The 24,996-nt window shown below is 39.4% G+C and overlaps 4 protein-coding genes and 1 long non-coding RNA gene across 6 annotated transcripts; 4 read left to right on the top strand and 1 right to left on the bottom strand.

Moving 5' to 3' along the window:
• The first annotated feature begins 642 nt into the window (after nucleotides 1-642).
• apoc4 (apolipoprotein C-IV) lies at nucleotides 643-1,635 on the top strand. 2 transcript variants are annotated; one of them, XM_051075985.1, is made up of 4 exons: nucleotides 643-756; nucleotides 1,015-1,060; nucleotides 1,148-1,232; nucleotides 1,387-1,635. In XM_051075985.1, the coding sequence occupies exons 2-4, from the start codon at nucleotides 1,015-1,017 to the stop codon at nucleotides 1,595-1,597; spliced, it is 342 nt and encodes a 113-aa protein (XP_050931942.1). In that variant the 5' UTR covers nucleotides 643-756; the 3' UTR covers nucleotides 1,598-1,635. The 2 variants fall into 2 exon arrangements, with proteins under 2 accessions (XP_050931942.1, XP_050931941.1); XM_051075984.1 differs by lacking the exon at nucleotides 643-756 and adding an exon at nucleotides 794-911.
• Nucleotides 1,636-2,607: 972 nt separating this feature from the next.
• apoa2 (apolipoprotein A-II) lies at nucleotides 2,608-4,350 on the top strand. Its single transcript, XM_018698263.2, has 4 exons — nucleotides 2,608-2,712; nucleotides 2,947-2,991; nucleotides 3,453-3,684; nucleotides 3,915-4,350. The coding sequence occupies exons 2-4, from the start codon at nucleotides 2,949-2,951 to the stop codon at nucleotides 4,069-4,071; spliced, it is 432 nt and encodes a 143-aa protein (XP_018553779.1). The 5' UTR covers nucleotides 2,608-2,712; nucleotides 2,947-2,948; the 3' UTR covers nucleotides 4,072-4,350.
• A 2,604-nt stretch (nucleotides 4,351-6,954) lies between these two features.
• Nucleotides 6,955-8,623, top strand: apoc2 (apolipoprotein C-II). The gene is made up of 4 exons (XM_051075987.1): nucleotides 6,955-7,059; nucleotides 7,382-7,444; nucleotides 7,558-7,714; nucleotides 7,797-8,623. The coding sequence occupies exons 2-4, from the start codon at nucleotides 7,396-7,398 to the stop codon at nucleotides 7,885-7,887; spliced, it is 297 nt and encodes a 98-aa protein (XP_050931944.1). The 5' UTR covers nucleotides 6,955-7,059; nucleotides 7,382-7,395; the 3' UTR covers nucleotides 7,888-8,623.
• Nucleotides 8,624-11,203: 2,580 nt separating this feature from the next.
• Nucleotides 11,204-14,715, top strand: LOC108898382 (trypsinogen-like protein 3). The gene is made up of 5 exons (XM_018698301.2): nucleotides 11,204-11,312; nucleotides 11,395-11,536; nucleotides 12,338-12,591; nucleotides 14,065-14,201; nucleotides 14,347-14,715. Exons 1-5 carry the CDS (start codon nucleotides 11,264-11,266, stop codon nucleotides 14,536-14,538), a joined length of 774 nt encoding a protein of 257 aa, XP_018553817.1. The 5' UTR covers nucleotides 11,204-11,263; the 3' UTR covers nucleotides 14,539-14,715.
• On the bottom strand, nucleotides 11,861-17,500 carry LOC127143316 (uncharacterized). Its single transcript, XR_007814613.1, has 3 exons — nucleotides 15,218-17,500; nucleotides 14,045-14,172; nucleotides 11,861-11,934 (listed from the first exon to the last, which is right to left on the bottom strand). It is a non-coding gene; the product is annotated as an uncharacterized LOC127143316 (long non-coding RNA).
• Nucleotides 17,501-24,996: the final 7,496 nt, after the last annotated feature.

Genomic DNA, 24,996 nt, shown 5'->3' with positions numbered 1-24,996 from the left:
TAACGTAGCTATGAACTCTAATCTCAACATTACTGTTGAGCTGCTCTCATTCAGAACATGCAGCAAGTGCAAAACATAAGTAGTGGAAAGATTAAATTGATTTTGTGGTGGACTCTGCCCACAGAACAGAAATGCTTTGCTTGATCTGTTTATCTGTCTGACCCTCCACCTCACCCCCCCTCCAGTCTTCTCTCCTGCTAGAACAGAGACTTTGACTGGCCTGTATACACACCATCCACCAAGTGGGCTGAGATATCTGAACCAAAGGGCATTTGGACAGTTACTGAACTCAGCTAATGTTGATCTTGAAACGATATCAAGAGTTCAGGATCTGCACATCTCAAAAGCCGTGTGTCTTGACTTGGATCCTGACATTAACGTTGTAATACAGCAAATATTTAACAGAGAAAAGAAAAACAAATCACATAAGCGTCTGCGGGGGAAAAAAAACTGCCTTTAAGTTCCAAGTCTTTAAAGTCTTATAAAAGTTTACAGAAAACCAAATTTTTATAAAGCTTGTTGGTCATTTGTCTCTGTATTGTGTGTGTTCTTTTGCTAGTAACATTTTAGTCAAAGAGGTGTTGCTTTGCTGTTTTTGTCAATAAAACGGTGTGATGAAGCAAAGAAAAAAAACAACAGGTTGAGTGGTCATCCGATCGGGACCAATGTACACGCTGTTGCGGTCACCTAATACAAATAAATGGTTTGATAACACTTGCTTCATTCAACTTCTGTTGACCAGTGTAGGAGGAAGAGGTAAAATACCCTTTGTCACTCCTTTAAATATGTTTGTTGTGATGTTGATGAACCCATGGTTAAATTTAGTTTTGAAATCAGTGATTTGATTTGATGTTGTGATGATTCAGAATTGAAAGAAAACAATATTCTTAACATAATGTGCTGAGAATATGGTATGTTAGCTGATAATGGATTGTGTACAGACAATTTTGCACTATAAAAATAATATTATCGTGACTAAACTGCTACGGTCATTTTTGTTTTTTGTTGTGGCAGATGCAGACAAAAGTGCTTGTTTTTGGTCTCATCTTACTAACACAAGGTATGGCTTTAAAAAATAATTTTACGTATTCAGCCTCAGTTCCTTTATTTCTGAGCTTTCTTCCACTTTTGTCCACTTCCTCTGCAGCATGTGGGCCACTTTTGGCCCAGACACCGGCTCCAGAACAAACTGACTCTCCTGGACTACTGCAGAGGCTGGTGGAGAGGGCCAGGTATTTCTGATCTCATCAGAAACAGATCATTAACACATGCAAAATGAACTCCTCTGTAAATGATTGCTAATTATCATAACTGCTAAAATATTGTGTTTGTTTACACATTAATGTGTTTGTGTGTACCTCATTTGTGTACTTGTGGATCTCGTAGGGCAGCAAAAGCTAAAGTCCAGGATATGGGGGGAACGGCACTAGGCTTTTTTGGTGCTTACTATGAAGACCACATCCAACCAGTGACTGGCAGCTATGCTGACTGGGTCTCTGATGTCAGAGGGTCCATGTGGGAGAAGATCCAGACAGCCGTTGACAACTACATGCCATTTAGAGCAACAAATGCCACTGATCCACAATCTAAAAACTAAAGAAAAGCTGACAATAAATTAAAATTCTTACCATTTGATGTTGAACTCGTCATGTCTCATAGTTTCTCTGGGATTTCCTGGTTGTGTCAAATACAGAATCAAACTGGTTTATAATAAAACTCCAGGTTTTACATGAAACAGCTCCAGTCTGTATATGGGTCCATTTTGTCCTGCAAGCAAGGCAAAGAGAAGTAAAGATCATAAGAGGGAATAGTTAAAGGCAGTAATGACTACAGTTATCATCAGAAGGTAAATTCATTAATGTAAATGACATATTTATAAGCATAGTTTTTAGATTCCTATTATACAAATAAATACAGATTTGCAGGGTCATGTTTCATTAGAAAGACACTAAACATCATATATCTGATGGCCACTAAGCTTTAGTTCTATTAACTAAAATCTAGAATTAAGAGTGAAAGAGTGAGATGTACAAGTACAAAGAGAAAGAAAGAGAAACAAGAAAACTTTTAAACATAATGATACAGACAATTTATCCCTCTACATGCAGCCTGTCTCTGGCTACGAAGGTGAAAGGTGAAGGCATTGCTCTGGGTTCAGCACAATGTGTCTAGACAGGTCCTGGTTGATTGACCTGCTGACCATTTGACTGATCTGTCTCTGAGCCCACATTATTAAGTGATTCTGACTTGCTGTCAAAGAAATGCTGATTAGCAGGAGTTAATCTAATCAACAGTGTCCTTTACTACAGCAGGTAACAACACATTTCTTTTTTGAAATGCATGCACTATGACATTCTGCTAACATTCAACATACAGTATCAGGAGGTCTCGGAGTGCACTGCTATATGAATACAGATAAACCTACTTTTAAGGAACATTGCATAACCACTCAAGTCATGTTTCCACATACAGTCTTTAAAGTGAATATCATGTACACTGGACTTTGTTTAGGTGAATGTGTGTGTATGGGTGTGTGTGTGCATGTGCACAAGCATGCACGCACGTGTGTAGGTGTGTGTATGCTCATCAGATGACGTTTGTTTGCAGTCCCCCCCTATATCATCCTGTCCAGATGTGAGTTCCGAGTTACAGACAACTCGCTTTCAGAGAAGACTGTCACTTCTTGGATCTGTACATCCAACACACCAGCAGGTAATCTCTCTTCTTACTGCTGCAGCTTCTCTTCTGAAGCTACTTCTGAGCAAATTTCACTAGAAAAAAAGAATCTGTTTTATAAAACATGTAGGGATTGGATTTTCACATTCTGAAGTTTTATCAACTTGTTTATCATCTTCTAAGGTTAAAATGTCAAATATGGAAAAGAATATTGATTCACCAAGTGGAGGGTTCAATTTTAAGTTTGTTTCTTTTTTCATTTTGTTTCAGAGATGAATGCAAAATGTGCCTTTGCACTGATCCTCGCTCTGCAGGGTAAGCCAAAATCTGAATCTGAATGACTGCAGTGTATCTGATTTTTAAGAAAAGCTGGGTGATTGTGTAGGAATAGACATTAAATGTTGATGCTTTTCATTTTCCCTTGCCGTAAATACTAAAAATGTAACTGTATTTTTTCATTGTATTCACGTGTTGCAATAACTTAAAGGATGCTGCTGCATCACCTTATCTGTGGTTGATTTGCAACATAAAGACTGATTTTTAAATGCCACTGAGATGCAGAACTAAATAGTGGTTAAAGGAATCTGATTTTGGACAGAATTACCAAGAAACCAAGACATGCAAAGCAGCTTTTTTTGTCCTTAAAGGCACACTCATACAAGAATTTACATAGATAGCTCTTTTAAATTAACACCTCTTGATGATTTTTTGATTTAATCCGTTTTTTATAACATTGGTTCTAACATATTAATCTTACCATTCTCATTTCATCCTAGTCTCAATGAGCCTGTGTGACATTCCCACACCATCGCAGGAACTTGTTGATAAGTATAATTCAATGAAAACTGTGTTCTACAAGAGGCTGCTGAATGCTTATGGCAAGCTGCATGGAGTTGCTGCTCCTTTGATTGAGAAATTTGGTGAAGGAGAGCATGGACAGAATGCCAGGAACTTCATTGAGGAACTGCAAACCAAGCCTGAGTTCCAAGCTCTTGTCAAGGTTGGCAGGTGAGTGCTCACAGAGAATGATCCTTCTTTGAAGACCATGTTGACGTGTCACTTCAGTTTCTGGGAAATTTTTCTGCCAATGTGAAGAAATGTCTCTCTCTCATATTTCACAGATTGTACTTAAAATATAAAATATAGGGGAAAACATAAAGTTTCACCACAGAGCTGGGTGATGAATCTTTTTACTAGGGAGCTCTCTTTAAATAATCTGTCTTCCCTGTTTTGTGCAGTGGCCTGGGTGAGGAGGCCGGTCCCCTGTTAGACAGGGCCCGTACATCAGCGCTGGGTATGTACGAAGAATACCTGCGCCCCCATGTTGGCAACTACCTGAGCGATGCCATCGACCACATCAAGGTCTACCTGGACAAATACATGCCCGCTGAGTAAAGAACACCAACTGGAGCTCACCAACCTGTACTAGATGATAGTTCATAGAAACTACACCAGTTTAGGCTGAGAGGAACAATGCACAATGCAAATTACAATCATTTGCCTTTTTCAAATCGGTATATTTGCCAAATCATGCAGAGAGCAGGGCAAACATGTCAACACCACCTGTGCAAATTGTGCATGTACAGTATTTTGTGTTTGATACACTAACCAAAGTCTGCGTGTGATTGTGTATGTATATGTGTGAATGTGTTCAATAAAATGAACAGGAAACTATTTGAAATGTGCTTCTTCATTAAGAGATTGAAGGTTTACATCAACACTTGATATGATAAAGCTTAATTTGAATGGTATAAGTTATCCTAACATATTAATCTATGACAAAAGTTGTTCAAGGCTCCACTAATCACCATGTTATACAATCATATACATAGAGTTTAATAACACACAAACCCCACATCTTAATTTGTTGCCACATTAATGAATGAAACATTATAGAACTGATTTATAAAATCAGCTGCCACTTTGATAATAACGGAAGTGTAATTTACGAATACTTTACACAGATACTAATGATAAGACTTGAAGCTGTCTATTTTTTAACAAGCATATTTTGTCATCGTTAACCTGAACAGAACTCTTTGAACTCACAGGCTCAATCTGTGTATTTCCTATCCTAAAAGTATTAATGTGTCTCACTGACACATTACAAACATGATTCATTCCTCCAGAAGTATTATTTACTTGGAATGAAGGTGGCAAAGACAACTTAACTTCTCAGTATTGTTACAGTGATTAATAGATGTTAATAGATGTTTCCAGTGGGCCAGCTCTGAGATCATACTGAATGATGGCGTGTTGTGCAGGAGCAGCAGGATGTGTAAATCTTTTATTTCTGCCTCATTTCAAACATTCTGGTAACTGAAACATTTCTTTTTAGCATTTTGATTAAGCAGACAAATATCCCTGCTGTGTAATAACAGTGTTCAAGACGTGACACAACGACAACAGAACTGATTATTGTGTCATGTTGCTTTTAAGCATTGACAGTGCCATTACACTGTTCAGTGATCGTCTTTAGCAACAGCTATAACCAAGCAAAGAGTCATCAGCACTGAATCAGCTGGATTTAATCAAAACCTCAAGCTCTCTGACTGCTTGAATCCCACCGCTGTCCACAGCTGTCCTCAGACTGACCTGAGTTCTTCGGTCAGCAGCCACATGACATGTGAGGCGGGATCACATGATTGGCTGGGATGTTTACTCAGGACTCTTAGGAACATGTTGCCATTCCAGAGAAAATTACTTCAACACTACACATCAGATCAAAATGTTAATTAAACCATCATTTTTTGTTACTACGCACAATCAACAATGCAGGTAACTGGGAAGCTCATGAACTTCTGCTGAATAGACAAACTTTGTTTGTAAGTCATAGAAACAGAGATGTAGACTACTGTAAAGAGACATGTTCTATACGTCATGACTTTCTCTATTATCATTTCTCTAACTAATATTTCTCTACTATTTTGTGTTGGAGCTTGTTGTATAACAGTGTTAATTCACAAAGTCTGTGTCACTTCAGCTTTAAGCAAACACATTCGATTGTTGTGTAAAATTGTGTACAAATGCTCTGCCATGGAAAAGTAAATAAACATTTGCACTTATTAACTAGAGACAAAATATTTACCTTCAATAAATAACCAAAATCTCAAGGCTAAATAAACAAGTTTTGTACCAGCAAATTAAAAGAAAAATGTAAATGCATTCTTTGGAAAAATGTAAATGTAAATCCATTATCTATACCGCTTATCTATTAAGGTTTGCAGGGGGGCTGGAGCCTGTCCCAGCTGTCATTGGGCGAGAGGCGGGGTACACCCTGTATGGATCACCAGTCCATTGCAGGGCCAACATATAGAGACAAACAACCATTCACACCTATAGGCAATTTAGAGTCACCAATTAACCTGCAATTAACGTGCATGTCTTTGGACTGTGGGAGAAAGCCGGAGTACCTGGACAGAACCCACGCAGGGGAAAACATGCCAACTCCACACAGAAAAGCCCCAAGTGAACCCTGTGCTGTGAGGCAACAGTGGTAACCACTGCACCACCATGTCACCCTTGGATATAAAACACACAATATTATTACTGTCACTGTCACATCAGAAAATAAACAAAATCAATCTGCACTTTGGACTCCCAACTGCATTTGAAATCAAATCACATGAAGGAGAAAACACCATTTTACTTTTCACCTGTCCTCTTGCAACAAATCCTAAAATAGCTGTTTCTCCATTTTAAGACCTCACTGATGAGTAGAAGTACTGTAGTTCAGGGAAATTTTACAGGAAGAATGGAAGAAGTTCTCCTTCTCCCCAGAGCTGTCTTTTAATAGTGGAACGATAAATCTAGACTACCTGGCCTAAATATTTCATAACCTGAAATAGCCTGGATGACGTGTTCAACACACTCTAGACTTAGGACAATCTTAATGGGACTTAGGACTATTGTAATGCGGCATGAATGCATCACCTCCGTTATGCAAGTAACAAGTACCTCCTCATGGAGGTTGTTAACTGGGCAAGGTGTAAGACTGTGCTGTATTAATGACCTACTAACTTAATCAATGGAAAATAATTGATTGTGGTGTATTCAGAATTGCACACACACACCCCCAACCCACCCCTTCAGCCCCTCTGCTTATAAAATCAAATCAGATTAAATAGGCCCCTGACGACATTTAAATCCCTCTTTGATTCTTCATTCACCATCCTCATGTTTACACTGATAGACACAATGTCTGTTTTTATCAAGGCATAATGTAACACATACTAGACAACAGTGCATGTTTATCTCTCACACAGTGAACTTTGGCTCTGGGAGCAACAAGTCAACACATTTACTCTCCTATATAAACAGGTTGGGCAAGTGGTGCTTCTTACTCCGTTCTCTTCATCACAGTCATTTCTGGAGAGGAATACAGTGAGTATTGATGCTTTAAATTAATATGCTGAATGGGATAGTGTGTAGAAAATGCATGAATGTAGTGTTAGTTATAAGACAAGTTCAAGGAGAATTAATATTTTCTGAAATAAGCTTTATGTTTAAAAGAAGTAAAATTTAGAAAGCGTTTTTGTTTCTATGCTAGAAGAGTAAAAACATCAGAACAGACTTTTCACACAGAGAAAATTAATATCAACACAAATGTATCATCTACACACGAGGAAGGAAACTTATGACAACATCTCACCCTAGTGGATAAGAGGAAGTAAGCTTTAAATGTCTCCATTCTCTCGACTCACAGATACGAGTGACACTATGAATAAGCTGTTGGTCGTTACTGTGCTTGTTGCAGTCTTTGCTCTCAGTAAGTGTATTTTCAGATGATCAAACTGAATTCAGAGCAGAATAAATCACTGATGGAAAAACAGATCTTAGCAATAGCATTCGACCCGTCTCACCTGTTGTTATTTTGTGCAGGTGCTGAAAGCTTACATGTGCCGAGGCAGGCTGAGGAGGAGCAGGGGACTCTGACCCAGATCGCAGACAAAGTCAGGTCCTTCTATGACAGTACTATCAACACTGCCAGTGGATACATAGAAGGCATCAAGGGCTTGAAGCTGGAGGAGAAGGCAAAGTAAGAGAAATGCAGATTCATTAAAGCAGAGTAAAAAAAGTGTGAATTTGTATTTAAACCTCTCTATCTGTGTTACCTGTAGGAATATTTACGACGATACCACCAGTGCTGTGAACACCTATGTTGGCATACTGCATGACCAGCTTTACCACATCTTTTACTCCCAGCAGTAAACAAAAACTGACTTCCAGTGACCTCAGTCACCTTTTCTGACAGAGTAAAAACTTTAAAGCTCCACACGAAAGCCTACGGCATCATTTGACATTCTGGCCTTTGCCATATCTTACCTCACCCGAACATCAAAACATCATCCTCAGAAATAATGTGCACCTTGTGATGCTGTCTTGGGTGGTAAATGATGATACCCACCCAATGAGGACTGTAATCCTTTGAAAAAACACAGAGGAAATTGGACAGAACAACTTCACAAGCACAAGAAAAGGAGCAAACAGCATCTTATCATGGACCATGGGTCTCTTAGAAAACAACCAGCCATGAAAAATGCAAATAACATATTTAGCTGTCGCCACCTACTGGTATTATTGTTTCTTTATAGTCATTCCACCTCTGAATACATTTAATATTTATGTCTTATCACATAAAAATATTTGTACAAAAAACTAGTGTGTGTGGTTGATAAATAAGAATTTAGTTTAGCATCTGATGCAGTAAATTGTGCATATTCCTCCTGTCTGTTTGTGTAAGACATTTCTTGCATTTCCTATTTATCACTGATGCAAAGGATCACATGTTTATGTCTGTATGAATCTGCAATGAGGCGCCAGACTTTTATCAGCCGAGGCAGCACCAGAACAGAGGCCTCTGTTGCAATTAATAATGGATGAAAAGAAACAACATGTAAAACGCCAGAGAAACCGACAGAGATGAATAAACAACAAAGACTGTGAAGTTTGTTTTGTGGATTCTGACAAGCAGTGATGCAAGTGTTGTGATTTTTAATTAATGCATAAATCTACAACATGTGGCTTCCTCTGAAGCTTCAAGCAGCACAAACAAGAGATAGATTTGCTTTCAAGTGTCATCATGTGTAGCTGTTACAATGTATATCGTAGCAGAGTCACAGGACAAACCACACATTTGTTAATGTTTTAAGGACTATGATATTCTAATACTTCTCAGAGAATATTACTACTGCTAATACGTTTATGCATAAATATGCTCATACAGAGAAATAATTTACATATACTGTAGTGTAACATGCAGGCCTTTGTTTCTGTGAAACTGTTGACACTTGCATCTGTTCAAACTGGATTAATCTGCATTTTGTATTTGCTATTAGAATTTGTCTCTATGTTTTCTCTCAACTGTCAACTGTGATTAGATCCAGCTTTGACACTAATTTGATTTAATCTGTGAGCATCTGCAATATCTGCAAAACAGAAAAAACACAAAACAAATTCTCTACATAATACTGTGAGAGAGGAGGGAAACTGACTGACTGACCCGACGCTTTACAAATGAGATTGGATTCCAGTCTCAGCTTTGATTTGAGCATCATCTTCATTTGGAGCTGTCCACCCACCACATGTCTATCTTCCAATACTTTTAGAGGTGTCACACCTCTCTCTTCCCATATGCCATATATTAAACAGATGTTCCTTAGGTGATGTATTTCCATTTCATTGCAAAACATACAAAACACACCTTAACTTCTTATCAGAAAGAGAAGCAATCTTTTATAACAGAAAGCAAAAAGTATTGCTGTTATGTGTGCAGACGACTTGACACAGTTCAGCCACTCAGCTGAATAACTGACTGGATCAATACAAACTGTATGATTTTAATGATGTCTACATTTAAACCAATGATAACTGAAAACAGACAGAGATTATCTAATAGCCTCTGTGCAACTGTGTATCTCTATACAACACTTCAAGCTGGGTTAAATTAAGAAGATCAGTTATACTTGATAAACATCTGTCTTGGTCGCTGCACATTGACAATATTGTTAAGAAAATGGGAAAGGATCTACTTTTGTCAATCCAGTAATCCTGACAAGTGTAATCAATTCATTAGTGTTGAGTCATCTTGAGTGTTGCTCAGTGTGCTGCTAATCAATAAACTGCAATTAGTACAAAATAAGGCTGCTATACCTGTTCTCTGTTGTTCGTATCGTACTAGTGTTACTGATATGCATCAACGAGTCATGGTTGTCAGTTGGAGCCAGATCACATTCCAGTCTGCTTTTTGGTCCACGAGGAAATCTGAATCTATAGGTATTCCTGAATCCTTTTCAGCTTTATTGAAGTACTCTGGTCAAACACATACATACATATTCCATTTGGTATATGAATAAATGATACTTAGTTTACCCCTAGACCCATGACTAAGCTTTTAAATACAGTTATCTGCAGGTCTCCTGTGGATGGAGCAAATTACTAAACAGTATTAGAGAATCAAAAAGTGTTTCCACTTTTAAGGAACAAGTAACTAAAATAGACTATATGACTGTATTGCTACAGCTATCAGCTATCATTTGTATGTGCTTGTTTGTACACATTTGTGATCATTTGAGATATTTATTGATATTATTTAAAGTTTTGTGTTGTTATTGATTTACTTGTTTTGTTTAGGACGACAGATAGATTAGCAATTGCTACGGCAGAAAACACTGTAGATCCAGCAAAATAACTGTGCTCTTTGCACAAAAAGGTTACACAAAACAGTAATGATTCCTGAAGTTTTGGAGTCCTTTGGAGTCAAACTGACCTTTTAGTCACAAATGTCCAGTTAACCAGCTGTTCCTTAGTACCACAGTTTGTTCTTTAATCGATGAAAAAACTGAGCTCATGAAATGTAAACCAGGTTTGCAAGGGTATTTCTAACTGAATATAGAAATAATTCAAGAGTCATTGTTTATCAACTGACAAAAAATATTTTCAATCATCTTTTTAGACCGAAAGAGGAAGAAAATGTTATTGGCAAATATTTTGCATTCCCAAAAGGGCATTCAGAGTTGTACAATCTGTGATATTTCGAGACAAGCCCTTTTAAATTGCATCATGGTAAAATATTAGCTTTATAACAGCAGTGGGAATCATATCTCCACTCTAATCTTTTTTTATTATTATTTCTTCTAGTGCTACAGAGACACTGTAGATTTATCTATGACACTATTGACCACTGCAGTTAGCACAGACTAACCATAAAAAATGGTTTTAATATAGCCCAGTAAGCCTAGAGAAGCTGTGCACAGCAGGTCTTCTGTCTATGAAAACAACATAAACTTCACCAGAACACAAAAACTGTTATCTATTATGTCTCAACAATATCTTTCATATACCATGAACGATGATCTTTCTTCTTTTCTGGAAAAGAACAAAAAGTTACAGGAAACAAGGTGCCTCTCTCTAACTGGACACGGAAGTGTTGAAAGTATCTCTGATAAAATTATTATAAAGGTTACAGCTGAACTGGAAATGAGGCTGAGCAGTAATAAAGCAGTCTATTCCTCCCACTGTCCTTGAACATTTGCAGGCATAAAAAAGCCAAGTCTAATAAAACAGAAAAACACAACAAAAACAACAGATGAGCAGAATGAATCTTCTCTTTCTAGCCATTACTTTGGGGCTTTCAGGTAGATATTTACCATGTTGTGTCTAAAATAAGCAAAATCAACATCACCTTTTAGTTACTGTTTATTCTTGATGTTGTGTTAGGAGTGTCTCCCCTGGAGGACTACAAGGTGTGTCAGCCTCACTCTAGACCCTGGCAGGTATATCTACATGGTGGAGGAGTATCCTGCAGTGGAGCTCTCATTAACAAATGGTGGATAGTAACCTCTTTTGATTGTGCACCCAGGTAGGTACTGGTGACTGTTAATGCAAAATCTTTTGTAGCGTTTTGCTCTATACAGATTTTTTTGTGACTGTCACAGTTCTCAGAGTCTTTTAAAACAAAATATTAAAAGTAAAAAGGTGCTTTTGTTTTGGGTAAGCAGTGTTTTCATCCTAATAACTAAAATTTAATGTATATCCAGTTTCCCCTTATCAGCAGTTAAATCATATTTGGGCTAGGTAAAAACCTGGCTGAAGTGCTTGATGTATTCTGCTTTGTTAAAATTCAACCATGTATTATTTAAATCTAGCTTCTCTCTCTCTCTGTTTTTTTTTTTTTTTTTTTTACCTTTAATTCAATTGCTGCAGCATTTTCAGCATGACCTTCAGCCTTCAGCTCCTCCAGTGTCTCGCACAATTTTCCTGAGGAGATTAAAAAGCACAATGTTTTGTATTTCTTTCTTTCCCTCTCAAAGATGATTCATGAAGTGCTGCACATGCTGTAATACATTTTAATAAATAATGTCAGGAAAATATACCATTGCAATCTGTCTTGTGTCAGCCAGTGAGTCATGAGATGTGTGTTTGTATTTATTTTTTTATTTGTCTGTAATTATGCAGTTGTCAGTGTTAGACTTGAAAGACTTGATACTATTGACAGAACCACTACAAATTCTACTTGTGTCTGTGTTTAATAAACAGCATTCATTAACCTGCAATTCTTGTCTGATTAAGGCTTACTGTTCTTTAGTCACTGGGCTGTTTTTGCCTGAGGCCTGAAAGGTCCACCTGAGCTTAATAAATTAGAGTCTCTCTTACCCTACAGATCCTACAGCACCATCGCATCCCTCGGAGAGCACGACGTGACCGTGGAGGAGGGCACTGAGCAGCACATTTATGTTGCCGATGTGATCATTCACAGCCCCTACCGCTCACCCCTCCACAGCCTCACAATGGTCCGTCTGACCAAGCCAGCCAGCTTCAACCAGTACGTTCAGCCCATCCCTCTGCCCAGTCACTGCCCGCTGCCGGGAGAGACCTGCTATGTCAGCGGCTGGGGCTCCACTATCCCAAATCAATGTAAGTGAATTTAAAGGTGCTACTGTGGCTTTTACGCGTCATTAACTTGTAACCACATTGGGATTTAGTATAATTGCAGGATAAACCAGTGTTCCCTAATCCAGTCCTCAAATATTCCCTGTTGTACAAAGTTTTAAGTCCAGCTTTTATTAGCTAAAAGCTTCTGGAGTTTCTATTGTAAACAAAACTTTCTAATGAAAATGCATATACATATTTGCTTGTCTGTGGAGATTCTCAGTCATCTAGGATGACCAGGAAGGGTTGAATCAGTTCATGAATTTTCATCATGAACTGAGGAAGGCTCTTGGATGAGAGGTGAAACTTTTTCAAATATCTACAGCCAAGTCTAGTTGCCCTGGATTCAACCCTTCTTGGAAAACTAGTTTTTGAGTTAGATGAGAGATACTGATTAAATAAAGAAGATATTCCGTTTTAATTGGGGAGCTTTAGAAGTGGTGCTAGGGGGATATTTTTATACCTTTGGGCAGAATCAGAGTCCAGTGGTTTCCTCCTGTTTCCAGACTTAAAACTATGCTGGCTTCATATTTAGCAGACATGTGTGAGAGTGGTATCGACCTTTACTTCCAACTCTCAACATGAAAACGAATAAGTATATTTTTTAGTGTTGAACTATTTCTTTAAGGCATGCCAAATATGTTGAATGCATTCCCTTCTTAACCTCCACGACCTCCACAAGCTGATGTACATTACCGCTCTCTGCAATTTGGTAATTAAGACTGGAAACAGGGAAAATAGCTAGCCTTGCTCTGTCCAAGGGTAACAAAATCTGCCTACCAGCAACTCTCATTAATCTGTCTACCAGCAAAGCTCACTAATCAACATGTTGAAATGCTGTTTATTTATTATTTGCTATCATTTTTGGTAGTGCATACTTTTTACAGCCTCCTCAAAACATATACGCTCACAGTGACATCCATGCAAGTAGCATCAACCTTTTTAGAACAATTACCATAAATTTCATCCAGAGAGATACAAAATGTAGCACTGATACTTCACCACGATTCAGGATGATGTTGGATTCTGATCAGCAGGTGGGCATGTACCTGCTAAAATGCTCATCAGCATTCTGGTCACTGCAGCCCTAACAAGGCATGAGCATCCCATTTTAACAACCGCTAAAAATGGCTGTCTTTAATCGGACTAGTTTCTAATTGCCTGTCAAAATGCCCAGTCAGTGATCAAGACTAATTAAAAGAGGAGGACCTTGAAAACAGTATTTACTCAAGGATTAGACCTTATGCTCCACTGCAAGTAGTGGCAATGCATAAAAATGGAAACTAATCAATAGACCTGTTCAAGGGAAATAAGGAAGCTTTTTGTCAAAGAACAAGTGGTAGAGTGATGAGTGATGGTACAGAATATATTGCAACCAACAACTTGCACCGGTTTGATTTGAAGCACTCAGTTTGAAAGAATGAGAGTAATGACCCACCTTCATCCTCTCTGAAACAGACGAGCATTATCAACGTCTGAAGTGTATAACTGTGCCTGTTGTGGATGACCAGACTTGTATGAACACATTCCCTGAGTTCCTGTTCTGGAGCATTGGCATGGTCTGCGCTGGTCAAGCAAACACAGATAACTGCTTGGTGAGTATGGTACACAACCCAAAGAAACTCTCTCTCCTCTCTCCTTCTGTATTGTAGCATCTTAATTTCGTTTCAAACGCACTCATTTGCAAGCACTTGCCCTAAACTACCACAACAGAGTATCATTATTCCCTCCCGTCTCCAGAATGATAGTGGCAGCGTCATGGTGTGCAATGGCGAGCTGCAGGGTATGCAGTGGTTCGTAAATGGCTGCAACAACCCAGCTCACCCCTCGGTCTACACCAAGCTGTGCATATACAATGACTGGATCAAAGAGGTGATGGACCGTAATGCACCCACTCTGCCAACGGAAACCACTCCATGGATGACGACATGAGGCAGCAGAGAGACACATTTATTCCCAGATAAAATGTACATTATCTAGGCTAGGCTTTGGTAGCAGTAGTTTGGGGGTTGCCCTTTGAGTATTGCACTAATAGACAATCTAGATAGGAATAACTGACATAAATCCTATGCTCAGTTAAAATAAATTAAAATAAAATGCATTACAATACTTCATGTTTTATTATTTAATTTTAGTACACCCTTTACTCTGATTCCTCCTTTTTCCTCATTTTTCCTCATTTGCCTCAGCAAACTGTTTCCACAGCTGGTTAATAGCTGCTGCTAATTATCAACCATTTCCACACTAGTTCAGTCCTCCACACTTGCTACTGTGTATGTGACAGCGACAGGGAATTAGACATGACAGGGAATATTTGCTTGTTCCACATACTGAACACCAAAGCCTAAGTGTTGTGGCTGCCAAAATGCAGCTTTTCACAACGCGCAGCTTTGGTGTTTTAGTACAGTCTTCAATTAGCGCCGTTTTCACCCACAGCAAGCTGCTGTTTTCAGCAAAGAGAGAGATTGAAACACACTGCATACTACCTACCCAGCACCAAACAACGGACAGACAAAGTTAGCAACCAGATGGGGAACATGGTGAAGCATTTTAGCGCCAAAAGAGCCAGATACTTCCTTCACAGCTGAGGGAGAGTAAATATTGAACTTACATTCGTCAGGCGGCCAGAAACATGACTCCATAGAGGCTAATGTCGCCCCACTTGTTGGACTTGAACGTAAACAACTGTTTGCTAACTAATTCCTCCTCTCTTTCAGTGATGCGTTCACTGCTTGTTGCGCTGCCCCCAAATGTCCATTAGTTCCGGTTAACTTTAATTATTAAACCGGAAAAATAGAATAAAAATAGATAATAATGTCAGTGACCACAAGCTGCGTTTCATATTTTAAAAGAATGGTTGCCATTTTATGAAAAATAGAAATGTTATAAGAGAATGAGGAATTTAATTTCTGTTTATTACAGATTTTTATTAAATTAATAACAATCAAATCAAATTAAGTCGAACAGAATGAGCCTGGTAATGAGGTGTGGCTGGGAATTTTGCACCATGTAAATACTGTATTGCCATGACAAAAGATGAGCAGCAATAATGTGAGCCACCACTAGATGGGGGTAAAGCCCAATTATAAAGAAACACTGAGTCAAAATCTCAAAGGTAGAAGAGAGGGAGAGAGAGAGAGAGAGAGAGAGAGAGAGAGAGAGAAAACCTTTGCTCACAGCAGTGTGGACAGGTGACATGAATCTTACATTCTTTCCAAGGTTTTGTGTGAACTCTGATCTGAGATCTGAGCTCTGCTGTTGCATAAATATGTCAGCAAAAATATGTTTGGGTAATAAACACACAAATTTAATGTAATATTACACAGACACATTGAGTACAAAGGAACAGGGGAACACATGGGAGAGTTAGACGCACATACACAGACAGACACACACACACACACACACAAACACACTGCACAGACATTGCATACAGGCACAAAATCAAATACACACATGTGCACACACAGACACACGTACATGCAAAGTGACTGACAGCTGTGTCCATAATCACCCAGGCAGTTGAACATAGGGGCCACTCCACCATCTGTTCCCAGCATTTCTCTCCTGCTCCTCACCCCCTCCCACCCTCTTCTCCCACCTCAGCAGGAGACAGAAGGCAAACTGAGGGGCCGACTTTGGTAACTGGGATGTCACTTCAGAGAGCAGTGTGATATTAATTGGTGTGGGTTTTTGGAGCCGCTGTTTGTGTTTGTTTTCATTTTCTTTCAATTTGGATAGCCATTATTTGTAATTCTGGGGCATTTGACTGAAGCCAATTTAATGTAATAGCTGCTGTGTCAGTAAATGTTAGCCTTTGTAATAGATACAATGGATACTTTACTTATTCCCTCAGGAAAGATACTCAATACAACAAGCCTGAAATCCTGTGGGATTTCTCCCCAAATACTTTTTTGGTCTCTCTGCATACAGAATCCCAAATGATCTGCAGTTTGTTATGTATGTGGTCTACCCCCTTCTGAAGAGGGTGTGGTCAGGTTTACCAGTCTGCTTTGGAGATATGAAGCATCTCCCTAATAATTTCCACCTGAACTCTCTGAGAAGTAAAATTAGTTATCTTGCGTGCCTCTGCAAACATAATTTCTTCTTTGAAATTCAAATCTGGAATTCAACCTTTTATTTTCTCTGCAAATAAAGTGAGTGAAAGCCATTCAATCAAGGTAAACAGTGATATAGCAGGAAGATGATGCCTGATGAACTAACGGCTGCTTCAAGGTTTTAAGTGTCCTGATAGCCTAGTGTTAAGCAAGAGTCTACGGCCACATTAGCAGCTCTGTGAGGATGTACTGTGTCATGCCAAGGTCGGCATGCCAACATGCTCACAATGAAAATGCCAACATGTTGATGTTTAGCAGATAAAATGCTCACCAACTGCTGATGAGAATGCCATTAGTTTTGCAGGTATTTGTTCATAAACCAACTGGATAAATTGAGTTTTGACCTGATGATGGCGCTAGATGCAAAGCGAATGGATCAGTAAGGTGATTACAGTTCATCCCCTGGGCACCTTGGATATCAGCATCAAATGTCATGGCAGTCCATCCAACAACTGCTGAGACATTTCACTCAAAACCATAAATGTCACCGTCATAGTGTGGCTAGAGAAAAAGTCAGGGGATCCTAAAACTAAGTCGGCTTCATTGTCTGAGGATAAGGAAAAATTTCACGGTAATTCATCCAATAGCTGTTGAGATATATCAGTCTGGACCCAAAAGGTCAAGTGACCAACACTGCCATCCCCAGCACCATGCAGTTAGCTTTCATTCAATGTTAGAAATACTTTTAAAAGGGTAAAGTGAGTCTCACATATCTGATTAAAAAAGGTTGATTAGCTGACTCTAGGAGAAATTACTATATATATATATATATATATATATATATATATATATATATATATATATATATATATATGACCCATGCTGTTATTATAACATACTTTACAACAATGACAACTGATATCACAATTGTGTTGCTGTACTGAAAAGTTGTGAGTTTTCTCTAGAAACACAGATTGCATTCAAAATAACTCTTTTGTTTTTGGCCAGCTGAGGTCAGTTGCACTTCCCTAAGCGCCCACTCAGAATTTAGTGGACCACCACAAGCAGAATTTGTGGAGATAAGATGACCTTGGCTGGTGAGAGGGATTTGTATGCCCTGAAATAAATTCTAGACACAAGTCTAACTCCAGCAGAGCTGCCCTCTTCTTTCCTGTCTCTGTTGTTTCTGCCCTTCAGACAAACATGCACACATACAGTATTATGGATATATCTGTCTGACAGTGAGTGTGGAAGCCATTCTCTGTGCCCAGTTAGCTATAATATGCTAACATTTATTTATGGTTAACTATCGCTCCCTTCCTCCCTGCCTCCATGCCTCACTCCCTGTTTTCAAGATACTGTAAATTATTTCCCAGTTTCTAAATGTCCTCCCTTCCTCCTTCTGTCTCTTCTGGCTTTCATAACTTTGGCATGCATGCCAAGCCAACACTGAAAACAAATATCATCCTCAATTGCCCAAACACTGTAGCATAAACTGATTAATGAGGGAATTAAAATGAACGATGATCCATAGGGGGAAATCTTTTTCCTGGGGTGTGACAGCGCTTATCAGTGGTTGGTGAAATATCTGTAAAGTAAATGAAAGGCACCCCACCCCCACCCCACCCAACCACCACCACCATACCTCCCTCCATCTCCTTCCATCGCTCTGTTTCTCCGGCAAACTGTCACCATCACTCATCAGCGGCTTACATTCCCAGCATTCCCCTGCGGCACCTGGCTCATGAGAGAGGAAAAGTGGCAAACACGCACTCAAACGTGCATCCACGGAGAGAAAGTGCACACCGCATGCACACACACTCACAATCATTTTTCCATCATACACATTTTCTTCCTAATAGCTGACAGGTCTTTTCACAAAGATGTAAATGAATATGGGAAACTGACTCACATTAGCACAAGTCTGGGTGTGTGTGTGTCTGTTTGTGTATGTCCATATACATATACAGTACTGTATGTGTGTGTGTTTCTGTTCACTAGACTAATGGCTCATTGAGAATAACACAGGTCAAGTCAATCATGCTGGATCTCTCCCCACTGTCCCATTGAGACCTGTGGCTCATCAGGGGAGATAATTAGTCTGAAGAGCTTTAATGATACTAGCCTAATAGCTACAAGAGCACACTGAGAGGCTGCAGTGTGTATGTTTGTGCATGCATGCGTGGGTTGCGGTGTGTGTTAAGGTGTGGGATGCGCCTGAGAGACAGTGAGTAAGCGAATAAATGATTAAAATCATGTTTTGTTATTACATGTGTTTAAGAGAGAGAGTGTGGATAGTGATAATGTGGAACCTGATGGGATAATGAATACTGTAGCTATCCAGTGTCCAGCCCACACACACAGACACACACTCACTTTGTTTTACTCCGCTTTTCTCCCACTCCCTCCATCACTGTTAACATTACAGTGGAGCAGTGAGTTCTCTCACAACTGCTGCACAATCCAACCCCACCAAAAAAAAAAAAAAAAACAACCTCTGAGACTGTGTGTGTGTGTGTGTGTGCTTGAGAGACAGGGAACGATAGGGATGGGGGTGGCATTATGCATTCATATTTGAAATTGCAGTGAATTTAAATGAGTATGTGCACTTTGGTGGACAAAATGCTTCTGTAAAGTACAGTGTAGTGCCATGAGTGTGTACATACAGGGGCCAGACACAACAATGGGGACGTATATAACAATATATATAACAATGGGGATATATATATATATATATAAACCCAGTACAAGCAAATTCCTAAATAACACACCCTGCACAGACAGCCACTCTAGTCATCCTAAGATTTATCTGATAAAGAGTGAGAGTAATCATTAATATTGGTTAAGATTTGTTCCAGAAAAGCAATTAAATAGGACCAGCCTTTCCTAAAATAATCAAAACTATCCTGCAGGAAAAAAATGAATTCTTCAAGATGGAGAGTGACCAACAAAACACTAAAAATTCCCTTCATACCTTTGAGTTAACCTTTTCGATCCACACCCTAGTTTTGAGCAAATCCTACATCTGACCCTGGCAGTGAACATTCTCACAAAACCTCCACCTCTTCCGATTCAGAGGGGGAAGAGAGAACAAAGTAAGCAATAAGCTGCCATGTTGGTGTGTTGGTGGGTGTACACAGCTACAATTACAAACATACGGTAATGGAACCGCAATCGACTGATCTCAAAATGTTTGGATGCATCAAATGTGGAAGGAGGAGAACACACATGCGTGCTCTGATAATGCATTAGCATTGATGGCGTTGTGTTGAGGAAGATCAAACACACACACTCAATATGTCTCTCTCTCTCACACACACACACACACACACTCATTCACGCACAGACACGCATGCATTTTCAGTAATGGTTTTCTCAAAAAGGGGGCACAGCTACAAAGAGGTAAACCCCACAGGGAATCCATTTGCCTTCCCTTGCAATCATCACACACTTCTCTAAAAACACCATGGACTGGCGCCGTTGTCATGGATACACACTGCTTCATCCCTCCCTCTTACTATGTCATTTTTCCAACGTATCTTTCTTTTTCTGGAAGGCCTGTAATCCATAAGGATTGGTTAACACGCCTGCTACATACCAGAACATGTTGTTTCCTGCCAGTAAGCATGTGTCTGTGAAGATGTGTGTGTGTGTGTGTGTGTGTGTGTGTGTGTGTGTGTGTGTGTGTGAAGAATGCAGTAAGAAAGCTTTACCTGGGGGCACACTTTACTTTTGGGGAGACAGAAAAATAACTTCCAATGATCCTACATCAACAGATAAACAGTGTATAATGCTGTTAACAGCTGCTCGCTGTAGTGAACAGGTAGTACGAAACATATACATTAACTCTTACACACTCTCCATCACACACACAACCCCAAGCACAAAGAGATGTCCCATCACTAATACCAGGTAAGCCCGACAAACACCCCAGAGCTAAGCTGCGACTCATTGATAGGTCTGTCACACAGAGGGGAGAAGTCGACTCATATATCACTGGGAACCTGGAAACTCCCCAACTGCAGAAAAATGTCATCCACAGAATACTGAAAGTGCCACAGACAGTGTTACTTTTCTGAAAGTTACCAAAAGGTGAGTGCCTGCCTCGATCATGGTTTATGTCATCTCAGTGGTCTTGTTATAGCCGAGTTTTCCTTTTTCATGCCTGAGAAACATAAATAATAAATCATTTGGCAGGACTCTCTTTTCACACCCGAGAGGCAATGCAAGCATGTTATTTTTGAAAGAGACAAAGTGGCCACCTAACTATTAAATTAAACATCAACTTAACTACAAAGGAAGCAGCCAGGGCATTTTATTTCCTCAAAAAATCCCAATGACACATCCACCTTTTAAAGTATAAGATTTCTTAAAGAATTTTGTTTTAATTCCTGGGAACTGTAATTAAATTCAAGGCAGAGACTCATCGTATCAGGCAAGGGGAGAAGAGTCTGAGGGTTTGGGGAGTCAATCATTTAAAGTAACATCAAATTATAGAACTTAAGCAGCTGCAAAACATCTTACACATAATTTGATAGAGCAGGTTTCATCTGTCCGTAACGGGCAAGCATCTTGATTTTGAATTGATATTCTAAGATTTGTTACTTAGTTCTTCTGAAAAGAAAACCACACTCAAAAGACAAATGAGAAAATCCATCCTGAACAGCATCCTGTGGATCTGGTTACTTCTTACTATTGAAAATAAACAGACAAAAAGCTTGTTATGATGTAACCTTGACTAAAAAGAAGAGAGAAAACACACGAACTACAGTAAATCTGTTAGGTGGATTCACTTCTAAAATGTCTACATCTAAATTTCTTATCATTATCTGAGGCTAAATGGTGTTCAAGTGAAGATTTTATACATATTCTGTAGGCGAGACTACTCTAGGTACAACTGGCTATCACTGCTGACAGCCAACTCATTCTTCTGTTTATTTTAAACAAACTGCTGCTGCAAGAGTAAAATGCATCATTTCCTGTGCAGCAAAGGATTTCTACTTGGAAAGACCCATTCCCCTGAGGGCTAAACCAGCTTTTATGAGCTGGGATAGATTGAATCAATACTGTGCTACATCCTTTGCCAATAGACCAAATGTAGCAAAACTAATACTGATTTATAAGCATCAGTATTACAGATTAGTATAGTGATATATATACTTTTACATTTAAAGGCACAGAAAGCACCCTGAAATAGAAACAGAACTGGACAAATGTCCCCCTCATATGACCCGTGACTCTTGTTCCTACTGTAGCATAGCAGCAAACCTTTGAAATATAAAACCTAACCCTGAACCTGACCCTCTGTGGCAAAGGTCGACTTCACAAATGCAGGTCTTGGCAACAATTTTCCAAACTATTCTGAACCTTGAAGCATAAAAAACCCCAGACACACTGAGGGGAGGAAGGGACAGAGAACACATACAATTACTGAAGAATGTTAGCCCCTCTAACCCCACCCCTGCTGCCCCTTACCCTACAGCATGTGGCTCAGAAGAGATGTACATCCTCACACGGCATTTCATACAGCATGGGTCGTGACCAGTGGACCAGATCAATTTTCTTGCAATTCTCTGAAAAAATTTAAGTTGCGGCCAATTAATACAATAAAGAAACATATATACAGTGCATTTACATGGTATGTGTATGGCAATAGCAGTTTGGTAAAAGACAGACACAACCAGGCGGTGCAAGGAGGAGGGAGGAGAGACCGGGGGTTTTAGAAGTAAATAATTTACACTAAGACACACACACTTGCAGTAGCTTAACATCTGCAAAACATCTCAAACAAAAACACTCTTGTACACGCTCACCACACAATGACTTTTTAAAAATGTGTGTGTGTAACACAGCTATGTCTGGGGGCTTTGTCTGATCCCACATCAAATAAAGTGGACAGGTCTGATAAGCTGATAAAGATGCAGCTGAGAGAAATACCAGGGCTCCTTACTTAACACATACTCACATACACACAAAGAGGTGGTGCAGGAGAAGGGAAACCCTGACACAGGTAGACACACTGCCACGGCAACTGTCAGCAGCTAAACACTGTGTCGTGTTTTCTATTACTGCGCAGAGCAGCTTGATAAGGCCCCTCTGGCTCTGTAATAAGCAGGGCTCTCTCATCACAAGATAGCCCGTCGTTTTTTTCCATTAAGGTAAAGGAAGTGGGGAAGGTCACAGGAGTGAATGAGCAGTATAATATAGAAGCTGAGGTGAAAAGGGGAGATTGAAAATGGAAAAGAGGGTATAAATGAGGGGAAAAAAAGACGACAAGGCCTATTCAGGTCGCTCTAAACAGTCTTGCCCTCTTTTAACAAAACAAGTGATACACATGAGATTCTGTTTATTCTGACCCTGGGATAGATGTGAATGAAAGAAAAAAAGGAGGACAGGATGATAATTGAAAAGCTCCATTAGTAAGTCAGTGGAGCATATGATAGTAATTATCCGGTGTACTCTTGGGATGCCCTAAGTTGCTCTCACTGTCACTGCTATTACTGTTACAACACACAAGGGAAGCAAATACTTCTCACAGCGTGTGTGTGCATATGCATATGTGATGGAAATCAAGAAAAAAAGAGAGGAGAGTGAAGGAGTGATATAAGCTGACATTCTGCTGGATGGTGTAAGTGCAACCACTGATTTTCTTGGCTGTGTGTATGTGTCTGTTTGGCCTCAGGCAGGTGTGGTGTGTGTGTTTTAAGGTGTATTTTGTACAGTAAGAGTTGGGCAACAAGGTCAAGTCCAAAGAATGCACTACCCTTTCATTACGCTACACAATTCAACTTGCTCCTAGGTATGTACACCATTTCTGGAACACACACACAAGTGCACATGCAAGATAGGAATAATGAGTGTGTGCAATTTTAGGTTCTCTGTGTGGTGATGTGGGGATACTATGCGTTTGAGTGCAAGTCATCACCAAAAACATAAGTGTGTGAGTGTGTGCGTGTGTCTTATCCTCCAGACAGCTGCCGTGCTGTAATGTTAGCCAGAGGGAGGAGCCTGTAGCATGTACAGAAGTTCTTGCAGGAGCAGCACTCAACAGCTGCTGTTCAGCTCCTCTGGGCCCTTCTCTCTCTTTCCTCTTCTTTTACACTGACTTTCTTCTATGATCCTCACTCCCCCTCTCTTTCTCTCTTTTTTGAGCACCAGGGGAATTCTTTGCCTTTGGCGCTACTTTAAATCCAGCGTTCCATGGTGTGTGACTGTGTGCAAAGACATGCATGAGTATACACCATACAATATTCTCTCATAATCCGGTATGTCTGTTGCAGTTTATCACAAGATTTTATAACACAGCTGATGTAATTGACAGTCTGCTTTTCATGATATTTTGTTCTCTGAAAAATATGCCTAGTCTTTAAAGGTGCTATATGTAAATTTACATGTAAACTATTACTAGATAGCCAAGATTAGCATAAACAGCATAAACAGCATAATCTAGAAGAAGCGTTCAGCATCACATTTTCTACTCAAGAGCTGTTTCTAGTGCTGGAAAACAACTCTTGTTCTGCTTCTATTTCTATCATTTCTTTTCTTCCACTGAAGTTAGCATGCTAACCAGCTAGCCCTGGCCAGTCCTGTCTCGTAATACCACTATGTAGTAGTGAGTCACTGTAGCATCCAGTCTGCTCTCAGTCCAACACGAGAGGATGAAAAAGTCACTCTACCCAGACAGCATATTGTAATCGCTTGTCTTGAAAACACAGCAATACCTGACTCTTGGTAAGTAAACAGCTGTTAATGCTAACGTTGGCTATGTAGTGATCACAAAAACTTACATATAGCACCTTTAAACCCTTTAACACACATCCAGCTTTTGGAAGTGGTCCAACACATTATAAATAATTAACTTTGCTATGAATTGGGATATATAGTTTTACCAGATTGATTTAATAAATATAGACCAATTTTTGAAGGTTTTTCAATTGTATACACTGTTGTGCACTTAGCTGGATTATTTTTCTGACAATTTTCTGTCAAATTTAAGTGACCCTTGACCTTTGCAAATTGATTCACACACCACAACATTCCATTAACTGAGATTAACTCAGAGGGAGTGAAGCACATGTGACACAGTTCTGACTCCCATTACATTTTTGTTTTCACACATCAGTGCTATGTATTTATTGTTTTTTTAACACTCTTGCTCATAAACCCTGCGGGAAGTTCCATCTCTCTCTCTGTTGTATTTTCCCTCTAATTCCATCAGACACAACACAAAGTAGGCTAACCAATTAAAAATGAAAACACATCCAGCTGAGGCTTAATAACGTAACATCCCACAGGTGGCCCAGCTCTCCTGAGTGACACACACTCACACACT

The sequence above is a fragment of the Lates calcarifer genome, linkage group LG15 (genome assembly GCF_001640805.2).
Source record: "Lates calcarifer isolate ASB-BC8 linkage group LG15, TLL_Latcal_v3, whole genome shotgun sequence".
In the NCBI taxonomy this organism is placed as follows: Eukaryota; Metazoa; Chordata; class Actinopteri; family Centropomidae; genus Lates; species Lates calcarifer.
The sequence above is the reverse complement of the archived record's forward strand: the minus strand, read 5'-3'. Positions and strand labels throughout refer to the sequence as shown.

What these genes read in the sequence shown, in the direction of transcription:
- LOC108898382 (XM_018698301.2), top strand. Translation starts at nt 11,264, where the DNA reads ATGAGCAGAATGAATCTTCTCTTTCTAGCCATTACTTTGGGGCTTTCA. An exon ending in TCTTTTGATTGTGCACCCAG is followed by an intron (nt 11,537 to 12,337) that starts GTAGGTACTGGT and finishes CTTACCCTACAG; the next exon opens with ATCCTACAGCACCATCGCAT. An exon ending in CAAACACAGATAACTGCTTG is followed by an intron (nt 14,202 to 14,346) that starts GTGAGTATGGTA and finishes TCCCGTCTCCAG; the next exon opens with AATGATAGTGGCAGCGTCAT.
- apoc2 (XM_051075987.1), top strand. Translation starts at nt 7,396, where the DNA reads ATGAATAAGCTGTTGGTCGTTACTGTGCTTGTTGCAGTCTTTGCTCTC. An exon ending in TGTTGCAGTCTTTGCTCTCA is followed by an intron (nt 7,445 to 7,557) that starts GTAAGTGTATTT and finishes TATTTTGTGCAG; the next exon opens with GTGCTGAAAGCTTACATGTG. An exon ending in AAGCTGGAGGAGAAGGCAAA is followed by an intron (nt 7,715 to 7,796) that starts GTAAGAGAAATG and finishes TGTTACCTGTAG; the next exon opens with GAATATTTACGACGATACCA.
- apoc4 (XM_051075984.1), top strand. An exon ending in TCTCATCTTACTAACACAAG is followed by an intron (nt 1,061 to 1,147) that starts GTATGGCTTTAA and finishes CTTCCTCTGCAG; the next exon opens with CATGTGGGCCACTTTTGGCC. An exon ending in AGGCTGGTGGAGAGGGCCAG is followed by an intron (nt 1,233 to 1,386) that starts GTATTTCTGATC and finishes TGGATCTCGTAG; the next exon opens with GGCAGCAAAAGCTAAAGTCC.
- apoa2 (XM_018698263.2), top strand. Translation starts at nt 2,949, where the DNA reads ATGAATGCAAAATGTGCCTTTGCACTGATCCTCGCTCTGCAGG. An exon ending in ACTGATCCTCGCTCTGCAGG is followed by an intron (nt 2,992 to 3,452) that starts GTAAGCCAAAAT and finishes ATTTCATCCTAG; the next exon opens with TCTCAATGAGCCTGTGTGAC. An exon ending in GCTCTTGTCAAGGTTGGCAG is followed by an intron (nt 3,685 to 3,914) that starts GTGAGTGCTCAC and finishes TGTTTTGTGCAG; the next exon opens with TGGCCTGGGTGAGGAGGCCG.